The sequence below is a fragment of the Falco cherrug genome, chromosome 4 (assembly GCF_023634085.1).
Source record: "Falco cherrug isolate bFalChe1 chromosome 4, bFalChe1.pri, whole genome shotgun sequence".
Classification (NCBI taxonomy): Eukaryota; Metazoa; Chordata; class Aves; order Falconiformes; family Falconidae; genus Falco; species Falco cherrug.
Genome location: NC_073700.1, coordinates 11,923,749 through 11,937,992, shown reverse-complemented (window position 1 = coordinate 11,937,992; position 14,244 = coordinate 11,923,749). Strand labels below are relative to the sequence as shown.

The 14,244-nt window shown below is 51.7% G+C and overlaps 1 protein-coding gene across 1 annotated transcript in view; it reads right to left on the bottom strand.

Annotated features, from left to right (window-relative positions):
* Window positions 1-7,780: 7,780 nt before the first annotated feature.
* PLXNA1 (plexin A1) overlaps window positions 7,781-14,244 on the bottom strand; it is a 121,453-nt gene continuing 114,989 nt past the window's right edge. Inside the window, exons 31-32 of the mRNA XM_055708731.1 lie at window positions 13,323-13,473; window positions 7,781-9,798 (exon numbers count right to left, since the gene is read on the bottom strand). Of these exons, the coding sequence (XP_055564706.1) occupies window positions 9,703-9,798; window positions 13,323-13,473 (247 nt within the window). The 3' untranslated portion in view covers window positions 7,781-9,702. The remainder of the gene's footprint in view (window positions 9,799-13,322; window positions 13,474-14,244) is intronic.

Genomic DNA, 14,244 nt, shown 5'->3' with positions numbered 1-14,244 from the left:
GGGTCAGCAGGATGGAGGAGCCCCCAGGGATGCTCGAGCCCTGTTTCTCTGCGGTGCCCATGCCTCCTCCCCATCACCAATTACTGCAGATGAGAGCCGAAATCCCGCTGCCTTCTTTAACTCTCTCTCTGCATTAGTGGCAGCTCATGGACTTCTTTTTCTTCCTCTTTTTTTTTTTTTTTTTTCACCATGTGTCACTAATTTTACTCATTTTCTGAGTTTGTCTAGAATAGTAAAAGATTTGATTAGAGTGTTCCCGGTTTTAATTGTAATTAGGACAGTCATTGTACGAGCTATAAAAGGAAATTGGGCTACCGCTGAGTGGAAGAGCCCCTGAGAGACTAGGAGCTGCGAAGGGAGAATTTCGTTCATAAAAAAGGGAAAAAAAAACCAGTTTGGGGAAGAAATAAAACTCCAGCTCAGGATAGTGTGACAGCCAAAGTGGCCCAGACATCTGGGACCATAACAAAAGCGTGCTTCCTAGGGATTTCAGCATGGGTCGTGAGCGGTTTCTTCCCTGCTGCAACCTTCTGCATGACCTTGGGTGAAGCAGCTCTGCTCTTGTGCCTCAGTTTCCCCCGTTGAGACCGATCTGGGTGGTCTGTGAGCTAATGACTTATTTTACGATGTGCGTTGTGATCCCTTGAGATATGGGAGAAGCGAATATTGAAATAACCCATCCAGTCCCCATCACTTACCAGGACCCACCTTGCTGGTGGCACCATGGCTGTGAAGGGACACCGCCTGCAGCCAGGGGATGGCAAGATGCCCTTGGCCATCACCCAGGTCCCCAGGATGGATATTGGACATTTCTGCTTTTTTCCAGCAGAGGGAGGGGAAGGCCGGTTCAAGCCCATCGCAATGGTATTAATGCTGGGAAGAACACCTAGAAATAGCACGTGCAAAGTCAGCCCAGTCACCACCTTAAAAGCCCCCGGAGAAGTGGGGTTTCCCCAGCCGTGGCATGAACCTAGGGTTTGCCAGCCTGGGGTGATGTTGTTGGCCGCCCATGCCAGACACACGGTGATGAGCCACCAAGTCATCGAGGACCAGAGGGACAGGCGAGGCGCCTACAGCAGCATTTCTTGACTGATTTCACCACACGGAAAAATTGCTTTTGACAGTTATGGCTGAGATTCCTGGTCACAGTCTCCAGCCTGGCCACTGCACGCCACCACCAGCCCCTCCAAAGGGGTAGAAAAGGGGCAGCTGGCAGTGCCCGAATCGTGTCACCTGCCTGCTGCCCCGGGGCTCTGCAGGGGGGGCAGCTTGCGTCTCTGGAGCTGTCAATCCAGTGCCATAAAATTCAAGATAAATCAATTTCCCCCTTCCCCCTGCTCTAATTCCACCAGGGGAGATGGTCGTTTTCCTGAAGCAATAATTTGCCTGAGTTAAAAAAAACCCCACAGTGAAGCTCTGACTGCTCACGGCACATTAATGTGTATCAGCCGTCGCCTGTCACCTCCTAATGATCCCACCTCCAATCCAAGCCCAAAACTGTGGGCTTTTACCACTACATTTAAAGTGAAGAACAAACATAAACCAGTCGCCTCCCAGCATGGCTGCGATTTTCATTTGCCCAGGCAGGGAGAGGAAGGGTGTGTTGCTTTGCTCAGCCCTTACTGCCTTCAAAATTTATGGATTTTTTTTTTTCCCCCTCTTCCCAGCAGCTCAGAAGAAACTTAATCATCACCTCTGAGTGGGAAGAAACCCCCCGCTGTATCCTCCAACTTGCAGGGCCATGTGATGCTGCTCCGGCCTTTCCCATGCAGTCTGAACCCAGCACATGGCCTGGCACTCACAACTCATCTTAATGCTCTAGCTGGGTTTTAATTTGTATTATATTATATCATATCATATTATATTGTATTATATTTCATTATATTATATTATATACATAGGTATAGATTTTATGTATGTATTATAAATGTATCTATTAATCATTTTTAACATATATATATATACCTCTTACATGTGAGAGCCAAAAGCCTCTCTCCCATGGGAAGTGGCTGCTCAAGGGCCCCCTGTACCCCCCCAAAGATGTGACAGATCCCTTTGGTGCAGGATTATGGAGCTGGAGGGGCAGTGACATACCTGGGACAGCCCAGTGAGCCCAGCTGCTCTCTTCTCTCCCAGGCCCTGGGAAGTGAGTTGGCAGCATCATGGGAGGGACCAGGGCTGCCCAGGGTGATGCTGCAGGAGGGGAAGGGAAGGAGCAGGCTGGTGCTCTCTGGGCATAATTGGATGGATCTGGCTGTTAATGAATTAGACACTTGTCATCAGCTGGAACAGCAGCCCCGCTCCCAGCCCAGCCACTCGGTTCCAGTGCAGGAGCTTGGGGCTCGTGAGTGAGGGAGACGTTCCTGCCAACCTTTCAGCTAAGCCTGAAGAAGATGAGTCTAACGGCATCTTTGGGGGCTCAGCCGCTGGGGCTCTGAGCGCATCAGTGGTGACACCAGAAGAAAACATGCACTGGTGGACATCGGTGGCAGGTAAAAGGTCTTAAACCACCAACCCAAACCCTGTTGCCTTTGTGGAACAAAGCTCACCAAAGCAGAAGGAGCTTTTCTGCTGACTGACACTCACACTATGGGCACGTGGCTGTCCATGACTGTGTGCCCGGGGATGTGAGTATGACACATCCCTGTGCTGCAGCCCATGTTTCCCCGTGTCCTGTACCCACCTCATCCCAAGGTGATGCATGGCACTGAGCACACTGTGCTTTCTGCAAGGGCAGCGCTACTGTGTACGCATCCTTCCCCTCGCTGCACACGTAGGAGAAACAAAGGAAGGATTATACAGAGAGACCCAAAGGCAGGAGAGCATCTCCCAGGGCTGGAGAGAACAAGGAGGTGCACAGGGAAAGTGCAAGACCGCGGCAATAGTGCAGGGATAGAGACTGTGCAAAATGCCCTGGGCGAGACCTTCAAACCCCACACAGGTGCCTTGGGATGTGCTGTTCACCTGGAGCCCAAGTTCGGGGGAGATGATGGCATGGGGGCTTCCAAGACCCCCAGGGTCAGCCAGGGTGGCCACGGGAGCTGCCGCGGGGAGCGGGCTGCCTTCGCCGAGCCCCGGCCGCTCCAGGCACGCTGCAGCTCCTGCAGATTTGCTGGATTACTGCCGTCTCAGGCGGCAGTGGTATATGTTATTGCTGGAAGGTTCACATTTTATCATTTAATCAAATAAAGTGCATTTGCGGATTACACAATCATTTGCAGGCCTTGATAATCTTTTTCTGCTTAGCTTTGCACTAGAACTGAGGAGGCAAACAAAGACATTTGTAGCTGTCGTTGGAGGCCCTGGCTTCATGCCAGGAGCTCTTACTCCTTGGGAAAACTGGTGCAATTTGTATTGAAGAACATCCTGGCGATCGTGAAATACTAGATATTTATTTATTTGGCCAACAAGGAGGTTTTTAAGCTTTTGTTCCCTGGTAAAACAACAGGAAAAAATATTGGGGGTGGGTGGGTGTGGAGAAACATGAAAATCCTGTCTGCAAAGGGCTCAGGGTAAAGCAACAAAGTCCAGCAAGAGAGTCTATGTGGATGACAGCATGTCCCAGATGGGTGCCAAGGTCATCAATGCCTATTCTGTACCCCGTCTTGGCACACAGATTTCCTCCAGCAGGAAATTTCAACTCGGATCAGGAGAGGATCCATGGCTGTTATCCCCAGGGAAGGGAGGGAATCTCAACAACACCAAGCCCCCGAGGAGGGGAATCACTGAGGGGAGAAGAGGGGTTGGCTCTGCTTTCTTGGGTGGGGGCTGCTGCAGGCTGGAGTGTGGGGTCACCTCCAGCACCTCCAGTGAGGACATGCCACTACAGAAATCCAACCCAACTCTTTGGGGAGAAACCCTCACCCCCGCGCCTTGAAAAGACCCCAAAAGCAATGAAAGCTCCGCTACATGTTGGACTGAAAACTTAAATCCAGTTTCTGTACCCAGCACAGCGCTCACCTGCCCGATGCTCATCTGCCATAGGTTCCTGTGCAGCCACAAGAATGATGTTTGCAGCTACAAAATTTGGGGAGATGAGGGTCGTTTTCCCACTGCCCATAGTTAAATCCTTCCAGAAACCTGAACAAGAATCAGTTCAAATGTGATTTTCTTAAACATTTGAAAAGTTGGTAAAAGAAAACTTTTTTTTTTAAGATAGAAAAAAAAGACCAATCTTTGTTTTAATGGCACTACAGCTAAAACAGAGGATGTTTAATACTTGCTGCCGATGTTCTTGTTGGAGCATAAGCAAACTGCAGGAGAAAACAGAAAAACACCCAGTTCATACATATACTAAATGTAGAGAAAAGATGCATTTAGGATTCACAGTGTACAACCAGCCCTGTCAGCCCAAATCCTCAGGAGATCAGCCAGCCTCAGGAAGGGAAGACGGTAAGGAAAGAAGAGAAAAAAAGAAAAAGCAGCTTAATTTGTGTGATACTGGTCTGCATGCTGGGCAGAGCCCCAGATCCAACCCCACACCCTGAGGATGAACCCCAGACTCACCTCCTTCTGCCTGGGAATGTCCCTCCAGGCATGAATGGCCACCCAGCATCACTGGGGGAGGTCACCACCACGAGGAGGGTGCTGCGGTGGCTGGCTGCTGGCCTGGGCTTCCTCTCCCTGTGCTTTGCTTTAGGATCCTGCACACCCTATAAAGCAGTTTGGAAGCACCCACAGTTTTGGGGTGACACAGTGGCTTTGCAAAGCTTAAAGACAAGGACCAGGAGCTGGAAAAGAGGATGCGCTACAGTGTGCAGAGCCTGCAGAGACATGATTGCAGCATCACCCCACCACCATGTACCTCTCCTCCCCAATACCCAAGCACTTGTGCTGTCACCCCATTATATCCCCATGGGATGAAGGACCAGGATGGCCGAGAGGTCATCTCCTTTTGACCCCGGTGAGTGGCAGTGCAGCCAGGCAGGTATTTACCTCTTGCTTGCAGCGTAAGGGATTCAGCTCTCCTTCATCTGATCAGCAGCTGTGAGCGCTTCTTAAGATGAGCGAAATCAAATAGTTTAAAACAATTTAATGTAAGCCTCCCGGGAACGTGGCTGATGGAGAAGCCCCTTCCCACCGTGCATACATGAACAACCCAAATCCCCCCACAAGTGCCCAGAGCAGCCCCCAGGGCTGCTTTGGGAGCATAAACAGCCACAGCCTGGGGTCCTCATACCCGCACATGCACCCACAGGCCCGGTGACGCTGGTCCATCCCAATGCCGTTTTGCATCATCTCATCCTGGTACAGCCGTAGATTCAGCCACTGCTCCCGGGAACTGTCCTTCCCCAAAGCCACCCGCTCCTCCCGCCTGCATCACCTCCAAAAACACAGGCAAGACACTGGCTTTAGCAAAAATGTTTAATCTCTCCTTGATGCGTGTGTTTATTTACAAGTACTAAATCTGAAGAACATTAAAATAGGAAATAGCAGGATATTTACACGATCAAAGGGCGTTCGACCAGCCGCGCTGGCCTGTTGCTTCAAGTCTGAAACAATCACAGAAAGTAATCAGGACTCCGGAGTTCTATTTTTTTTTTCCCCATTGAATTTTTTAAAACTATTAAAATCCTCTGCCTTTTGCCAGGTCCGCATTAGGTTCCCCTTGCTTTCTTAAAGGACAGCTCGTTGTGCACTTCGGTTGGAGGCGGGTGAGCCCGGGGTGCGGGGCTGGCCACCTGTCCCCCTGCTCCCTGTGCCACCCCCAGGGCTGTTCCCACCCTGGGGACAGGGCTCCTGCCAGAGGGGGACACCAGGGCCAGGCATGGGGGACACTTCCAGGCTGGACCACACTTTCATTTTTTTTTACCCCAAAAGTGAAGAGAAAAGGCAATGTGAGCAGAGCGGGGCAGGGAGGGACCTGCTTGCTGCAGCGGTTGGGGATCAGCCCACAGGGCTGAACACAGGTTCAGGGCAGGGGATGCTTCTCCATCTCATCCCATTTTGGGGTGCAGCTGGTACCACCGGTAATAGGAGTCCCACATATGCTTCCCAGCCTCTCCCCCAGCCTTTCCCCTTTCCTAGGCAGGGTTAGGTGGGGATGGCCAGCCCGGCTCTGCCCCCCACCAGGCTGGTGCCAGGGAGGAAGGACAGGCTGCCTGGCACAATTAAGGACGTTGGGCACACGGAAGGCAAAGGTAGCACCAAGAAGCACCGGAGGCTGTGGGCAGCATTGCAACGGCCACCTCGCCAACCGCCACCCTCCCCTGTTAGAGGCAGCAAGGGGACCCTGGAGGGGTGGGGAGGTGCTGGAGGGATCCTTTGGTGGAGCGAACCACAGACACCCCAAAGCTCCCCAGGAGGAAGCCAAACGGAACCCATCCCTGGGACCACACCACGGGCTCCCAGCATCGCTATGGGGCAGGAAGAGCCAGGCCACAGCACAAGTGGAGCCCAGAGAGCACAAACACACCATGGCGCTGCCAGCCTGCCTGGCATGACCCCCCCCACCCCCTTGGAACATCTCTGCTGCCCAAATCCCATCCAGGCCCACCACAGCCAAGAAATTCACGTGTCCCTCTCCAGCCTGGCTCAGGGAGCACCCACAGCATTGCTGCTGTGGACGCAACAGGCTAATAAACTCTCTGCTCTTAACAGTGCTTCCAGCCCTCCTCTGCCAACAAGGAAACTCTCAGCGAGATGCCCTTTGAAACACACGTCCATCCCCTCCAACCAGCAATGGGAAGGGTCCCACCATCCCCTCTCCATCACCACAAAACCCACGCACTTGGCTCCCTCAATGGCAACAGAAGATCCCCAAGACACTCTGAAACAGGTAGGACCCACGCCACTTTCACATAGAGACTTCAAAGCAACCGCTCCCCTTCCACCAGACCACAGTGACCACCGATGCATGGCTGCCATCCTCCAGGCGACCTCCAGGACCCCCGCCAATGCTGCCCAGCTGGCAGCACCGCCAGGAAGCAGCTTGGGGCCAACCTTGCACCGAAATGAGCTGCAAGCACCCCTGTGCCCCATCGCAGCAGCAGCGAGTTCTGCAAAAGACCCCCCAGAGGGACCCCCCGGAAGGATTTTGTCCCACCAGAGTGCCCAGGGAGATGCTGGCAGGCGGTGGTGGCCCCAGCACAGGGTGGGTGGGCACACAGCTGTCCTTTAAGGCTCTCCGAGTACCACACTGGAGATGTGAACCTCTGAAGTCTTTCTTTTTGCTTGTTGGTTGCTGTTTTTTTCTTTTGGATGAGAAAGTGACAAATTAATTTCAAATAAAAAAAATAGATAACAGGTCTAAACAAACCTCTAATATTCAACACTTGCAGGTTTTTTTTTTTTTGTTTTATGGGGGTTTTTTTCTTCTGTTTCTTAAAAAGATCAACTCAGACTAAAATCTAGCACAGTCATGCAACAGCCCACAGCTCTCAGAAATCCAGCGACAGCTCAGGGTTCGTAGGTTTGGGAAACAATTATTACTTCTTTTTCAAACATAGTTTTGCTGTTGTGGTTGGGTTTTTTGTTGTTGTTGTTGGGTTTTTTTAATCAGCATCTTCTCCTTTCCCTCCTTATTAAAACAAAACAAAACCAAACAAAATTACAACATAATGAGAGATGTGCAGGCTTCAAACGATTGTTCTGCATGGTGAGAAAGGCTTGGAAATTTCTTCCAGACCATTTGGTATCTTCTTTTCTTTTTTCTAGTTGTTGTTTGTTTTGTTTTAACTGGCTGTGTAAATTCATTTCATATTTATATTGGTTCAATTCTCCTTCAGTTAACTATACAGCACCCCACTGGGGCACGAGAATTAGATTGTAACCACATATATATATATACACACTTTTATTATTTTTTTTTAATTAAAAACTTCATTATTTCTCCCTCTCCCCCCCTTAACTTGCGATTTAAGGGAACGGACAGAAATCAGCTGGGCTTCTTTCCACTTGGATTTCGACAGCCACCCGCTCCTGGCAGAGTCTGGCCCCGTCTGCTGTGGCCCAGGCAGCGACGGGAGCAATCAGTACGGAAAAGGAAAGGGGTTTGCTCTTTTTTGGGGGAAGTTTTTGGTCACCTGCTGCCATTCAGGGCAGCATTCGGCACCTTTTCATCTCTGGAAAGCACAAACCCGTGAGGATCTGACATTTCGAAGGGGGCTGCCGAGGGAGAGACCTCGGGTTTCCAACGACCCCCCGAGCAGGGCGGAGGCGGCAGAGGGGAGACAGGGTGACAGCAAGGAGAGAAAGTGGGAGAAAGAAGGAAAAGGCAGAGAAAGACAAGTCAGTCTTGGGTGGAAAGTCCTGCACACGTTTGGGCTTCCCGGGTGGAGGAGCATGCAACAGCCCCACAGCAGCCGAGCATCCCAGTCCCTCCCTCCACAGGCTGGTCCCCCCGCGGGGTTTGCTGGAGGGGATCCCGGTCAGGAGACACGGGGGAGCTGCCTCCCCTTTCCCTGGGGATCTGGTCCCTTCCTGTGCATCAGCACAAAAAGATGATCGAGGAAACAAAAAAAAAAAAACAACCAACACATAAAAGGGCTTTGTTAAGGCTGCTCCAGCACCAGGGGATCTGCCAAAAAACCAGGCTACCTCTCCATGAACCATCCCAAATGTCCCCAAGCCCCCGCAGCCATCCTCTGCCTCCCATCATCCCAGGACGGGCAGGGGCAGGCAGCGCTGCCCAAACCTTCCTGCGGCCACCGGACCGGGAAAACGAGGATGAGCTCAACAAAACACCGACCACCCCTCAGTGATCCCCCAGGAAAAGAAAAACCAACCTTGGGATCTCCCTGCCTCTCTGATCATGACCTCCAGAACCACTCCAGCAGCATTTAAATAACAGCATCTATTCAGCTAACGAAACTCCCATTTTTTTTTCTTTTTTTCTTTTTACTTTTTTTTTTTTTTGCACTAAACAACATTCAAATAAAACATGGCACAGGACGTATTTTAGAAATATCAAAGCTCAGGGATTTCTCCCTTTCCTGCCCAACCCTACTGCCCCCACCCCCAAATCTCCCCAGCATCAGTCCTTTAGCTTATTTTTTAAAATCGTTTTTGTTAGTTTGTTGCAAAAATTTAGAATCTTTTTTTTCCCCTTCCATTTTTTGTTATAATTTTTTTTCTTTAAATTAAAAATTTTGTTTGTCTTGTGTAAATTGTGCAAATATAGCAGTTAACACTAAGTGGCAGAAGGCCAGAGAGAGAGAGAGAGAAGGGGGAAGAGACAGAAAAAGAGAGGAGAAGGAGAGGGGGTGGACAGCTGAGGGGAAGGGGTGGAGAGCAAGTCAAGTACAGTAAAAATAGGAGCCCACCCACCCTCCCTCCACCAAAGTAACAACAACATCCAAACGCCGTCCTAGAAAGCCCCGCGGTCCCGACCCTCCTTCCTTGTGGGCTCAGGGCTCTGCCCGGGCAAGGGATGCTCCGTGGGTCCGTGGGGCAGTCGACCCCCTTCTCCTCCGCCCAGCATCGCCTCTCTGCAAGGTCCCTGCTGCGTCCCGCTTGGACTGGGGGGTTGTGTGTGGGTCAGGGGCTTGTATCGATGTCGCTGCTGTCATCGGGATTTGGGATTTTTTCCGCTAAAGCGCGAGGTTTCCTTGTTCTTTCGTGGGAAGCGTGTGGAGGCGCGGCGGCTCCCGCGGGTCCGGCCGGCCCCAGCCCCAAAGTCTTCTGCTGCCCGTGGCTGCTGCTGGCCGGCCCCCCTCCTGCCACCTCCGCCGCCCGGGATGCTGGCACCGCGCTGCCGCCTTCTCAGCTGCTTAAGGCCATTGTGTCGATCGCCTGCTCCAGCTTACTCCTCAGCCGCTGCCTCCGGGCCTGCTCGTCCTTCTCCAGTGCAGCTAGAATCTGGGGGAGAGAGGGGAGGGTGAGAGAGAGGGTGAGGAGATGCCCTCCTGCCCACAGCGGCTCCCACATGCCCACGGCCACGCTCATTGATGGCACCAAGGTGTGGGGATGTAGCTCCGTGGGAAGCGGCGCACGTTCGTTCCAGTCCCTAATGCGGCCAGGAAAGGGTCAGAGGAGGCGTGAGGTGGAGGACACCACTCTGAGTGCCGCCACCCCACCCCACGGACCAGACCGAGCCTCCCTAGACCCCCAAGGGGCTGCAGTAACACCAGGGACCTGCTTGATACTAACAAGAAGCCATGTGGGGAAACCAGAAAATGAACAACCATCAAACAACGGAGCTAAACCCCAACACCAAGATGAGACCTTCCCACCACACCTGTGACTCCAACCAACCCGCAACATCCTAGGGAAGGAGGGACAGCATTTCAGAGACCACGATCGAGCTATGAACTGGTTCCATGAGCAGAAAAAGACCAAATCCACAAGGCTTCAGCTGCCACCTGTGGTAAAATCCCACTCACCTCTCCCCAAGGTGGACGACTGGGGGGCTGTGGGGTGATGGAGGGAGACACCAAATGCATGGACCAGCAAAGCCCACCTTGCGGGGAGCCCTCAGTCCTGTGTAAGGGTGCACCCACAGACATCCGAGGATGAGTTTCCTCCCTTGGAATCTCATTCCTCTAAACAAGCTCCTGACCTTGATGACAGATTGCAGGGTGGAGGGACGGTCCCCTCCCCTGGGCTGGATGCAACCATGCCCCCAGGGCGGGGGAAGGACTAGCAGCAGCAGGAGGGTGGAGGACGAGGTTCAGAGTGGGGAGAAGGGGGTAAGTAATGAAGTGTAGAACGAAGGGGCAGTTGCCCTCCCAGCAGCCTGGAGTCTTGTCTCACTAACATCATGCCGGCAGAGCAGAAAAGCTGATTTAAAAAAACAAACCTGACAGAAATCTCATCTCCTCGGGTGAGCTAGTTGAGAGAGCAAATTTTTTGCAATTAAATATCAAGGCATCCGTCAAAGGGGACTTGATTAACCATTTCATTGGCCACATAATTGGAAACAAACTGTTGTATAATTAATAGACTTACTAGGAAGCAGGCAAAGTCCATCAGGAGCCCTACAGGTAACTTCTTAATGGGGAATCAGCTCCCTTTGATTAAGAGCTGCTGCAGTGCCGGCGGGCTGTGGAGCGGCGTGCAGGGCGTGCTGTGCAGCATCCACCACGCTGCCATGCAGCAGTCTCTGGCCACCGACAGGCTCTGGCTCTCCGCCAGGCTTTTTGGGACAGGACCTGGCTGCTGGTCTCTGTCTGCTGGGGCAGTAGGAGATGCCCAATGGAGAATCTCTTCCCAAAGGAAAGCGGAAAGCTGCATCTTGACGCTGGCGTCAGCTCCCAAGGAGGGGAAAATTTGCCAGCTAGAGCTGAGCACATCTGATTTACCTCCCCTGGCAGCAACGACCCTGAGCTGCAGCTGAACTGGCGAGAGCTCATAGATTCTGCCACAAACCTGCTACCAGGGACACTCCCCCGCCATCCATCTCCACAGCCACTGTCGGCTGTCACACTACCCACAGAACAAAATAACTGTAATAACACACAGAAATCAAAACGCCACGTGCCTGAAAGGTGGCTGAGCCAGAACCAAATGAGATTCTTCCAAGAAGTGGAAGAGGAGCTTATTTCCCCCCTGCCCACTGCCTCTGCCTCTCCTGAGAAGACAGCTGTGTATCCTGGGATGCTGAGGTGTCAAAAGATACACAACCTGCCCCTGCATTTATTTGCTACTCTTTTATCTCAGTCTTACAGAAATAATGGAGTCAAACGAAACCTGTGCTGCGCGTAGAGAGAGACCTAGGTTTGTCACCTGCTGTAAGGAGCCAGGACCATTGATTACCAAGATGCAAGTACCCAAATGAAAATTAATTATGATTTTCATTCACAGCCAATGACAGCATATTATTGCACTGAACAACAGGAAAAATTATTCTCTCCCATTTTGCATCAAAGAGGGTGCAATCGGGCTGCATATAATTGTGCCTAATGAATGAAAACAAACAAAGGGAACAGCTGTGATTTATTAATCCCATTACAAATAATAAAAGAAGTTCCTGAGAGCTGTGAACACACTTGTGATGGTCGGAGAGCGGGCGACAGCAAGGCACTCAACAGATGTCAGGCTGCCGTTAGCGGGCATGAAGAGGACCTGAGCTCCTAAAGAGCAGCTCATTAATGCCACATGGTCCCCTCCCTGCTCTTGCCCAGGACTTGGAGGATGTATTTAAGGCCTGGGGAACTTTTAGCCTGGAGGAAGTGAGCACTTGATGATGGCTGAGGGATGACGGCTGCCCCACAACAGATCAAGATCCTCCAGACCACTCTTCTCCCACTCTCATGGTAGTCACAGAGCTGTTGTACAAACCGTAAAATCCCCAAAACCCTCCATGGCCAAGTCATCACACAGAACTATGGCGGTCTCCTGAATGTGCCATACCAAGTCATCTGGGGAGCGGCACACAGGTCTCACCAGCACAGCCACCAGCTGTGTGGTACACGGCCACCAGCTACACGGTGACCACCATGCGGCACCTTCCCAAGCACAGGGTTTGCTCCCAGGCAACAGGGCAGCCAGCCCCCCCACCTCCTCCTCCTCACTCCTGCAAAGCACCTAGCTCCACAAGAATTTCGGCCACCAGTGTCCCAGTGCTGACCCAGGGGCCAGGTCTGCTACGACCCACCCATGGACTCCCTAACTTCACACCTCAGGGGTGCTGGGACATGCCTCTCAGGAATGCCGCAGCGTGTGACAGGGACCTGATCCCTCCCCTGCATGGCAAGAGGCTGGCTCTCCCGGCCGTCTCCAAGCAAGGAGACGTTCTGGCACTCTGTCACTGTTCAAACGCAGTCGTCAATTCCCTTTATTGGTACAATAAAACCTATACTATCATATTATATGTATAGATCCATATTTTACTGTAGTTACGTATTTTATTGCTTTAATAAAAAGATGCAGGGTGTGGATTTGAGCAGTGCTTTACGAAGTTAATTTGTATAAATTACAGCAGAGGGGTTTCTAACCATCCTTACTGATGCTCACAAAGCAAGCACTGAAGAGGTCACCACATCCTCTGGCATCCCCGGGGAACAGAGCCAGACGCTGCCTAATCACATGGTTGGTACCACCACAGCACCACGTCGGTGGTGGCCGATAGGGGAGGCACATGGAGATAACACCATGAACTCTGCAGCCCCATGGAGCTCATGTGCAAAATGTGTAGAAAAATAGGTGTTTCCTACGTTACTCACTGCAGAAAATACGGGGAATGCAGCCCTGCCTACGCCAGCACCTGGCTCCACGCCTCCCAGACCTTTCCTTCCCTGCCAGCCCAAGCATAGACACAGACCATGTTGCTCTCCCACATTTCACAGCTTGTTTTTCCCTAGGGAAAAGCGGAGGGCTGCAGAAATGCAGGCAAGGGGATGCAGCTCGCAGCCCAGGCTTGACCACCTATCTCCACGTCTTACCTCATCCTTGTACTTGGTGATGTAGGAGTAGATCTCGTGCAGCGCGCTCATACTGTTGAACTGGCTGAGGTGTAACCGTGACTGCTCCGCCAAGTATGCGCTCATGTCCTGGTCACTGATTGCTGGCATTTTAGCTATATCTGCATAATATCTGCAAGGCAGAAGAGTGGATCAGAATTAGGAACTGTCAGAGAGGGATGGATCTCTGCTGTGACACTCACCTGAGAACAGCCACTGGAGAGGCAAGGCGAAGAGCATCTTGCCTCCAAGTGGTGACATACCGCAACCACCCATTGTAACAATGCTGCTCATCAAGAGGTCTCTGAGCACTCCATGGAGCAGTCAGCACCATTAGGAACACATTCCCAATGGAGTGGTGCCGAGCCCAGCCCAGCCTGCTGGGAAGCCGGGAGCCACTGCTCTGAGGGATTTCCCACCCTCTCCTAAACCACACATTTTCCCCTTTCCCATCCCACCGGCACGTTCTGCCACCAGACTGCATCCAGCAGAATTCTCCATGCCTGCAGCAACACGTAAGGCTTTGCCACGGTTCTCCTAATGTCACTGTGTCACTAAGACCAACGATAGCCCTTCATATTTATTTTATATATATATATAAATTATATATAAAAATAATAAAAATTAAATAATTGATGCATGAACACAAGACAAGTTCACATCCAGCCCTTGCAGTAATACATCCCGCGTGGTTACATCTTCCTCAGCAACAGGCATTCAACACAGCCTGCAACTGCCGCTGGCCATGCTCAGAAGTTACTACTCACCAAAAATCTACAAGGAGCTTTCATTTTCAGTGAAAACTGAGGTTCTATAGACATGTCTGTGACCTCAAAGGATCCTGGTCAGCAGAGGAAGTAGCTGATGTCCTAGGGCATGCCTGGGTCAAACGACTTCATGCTTT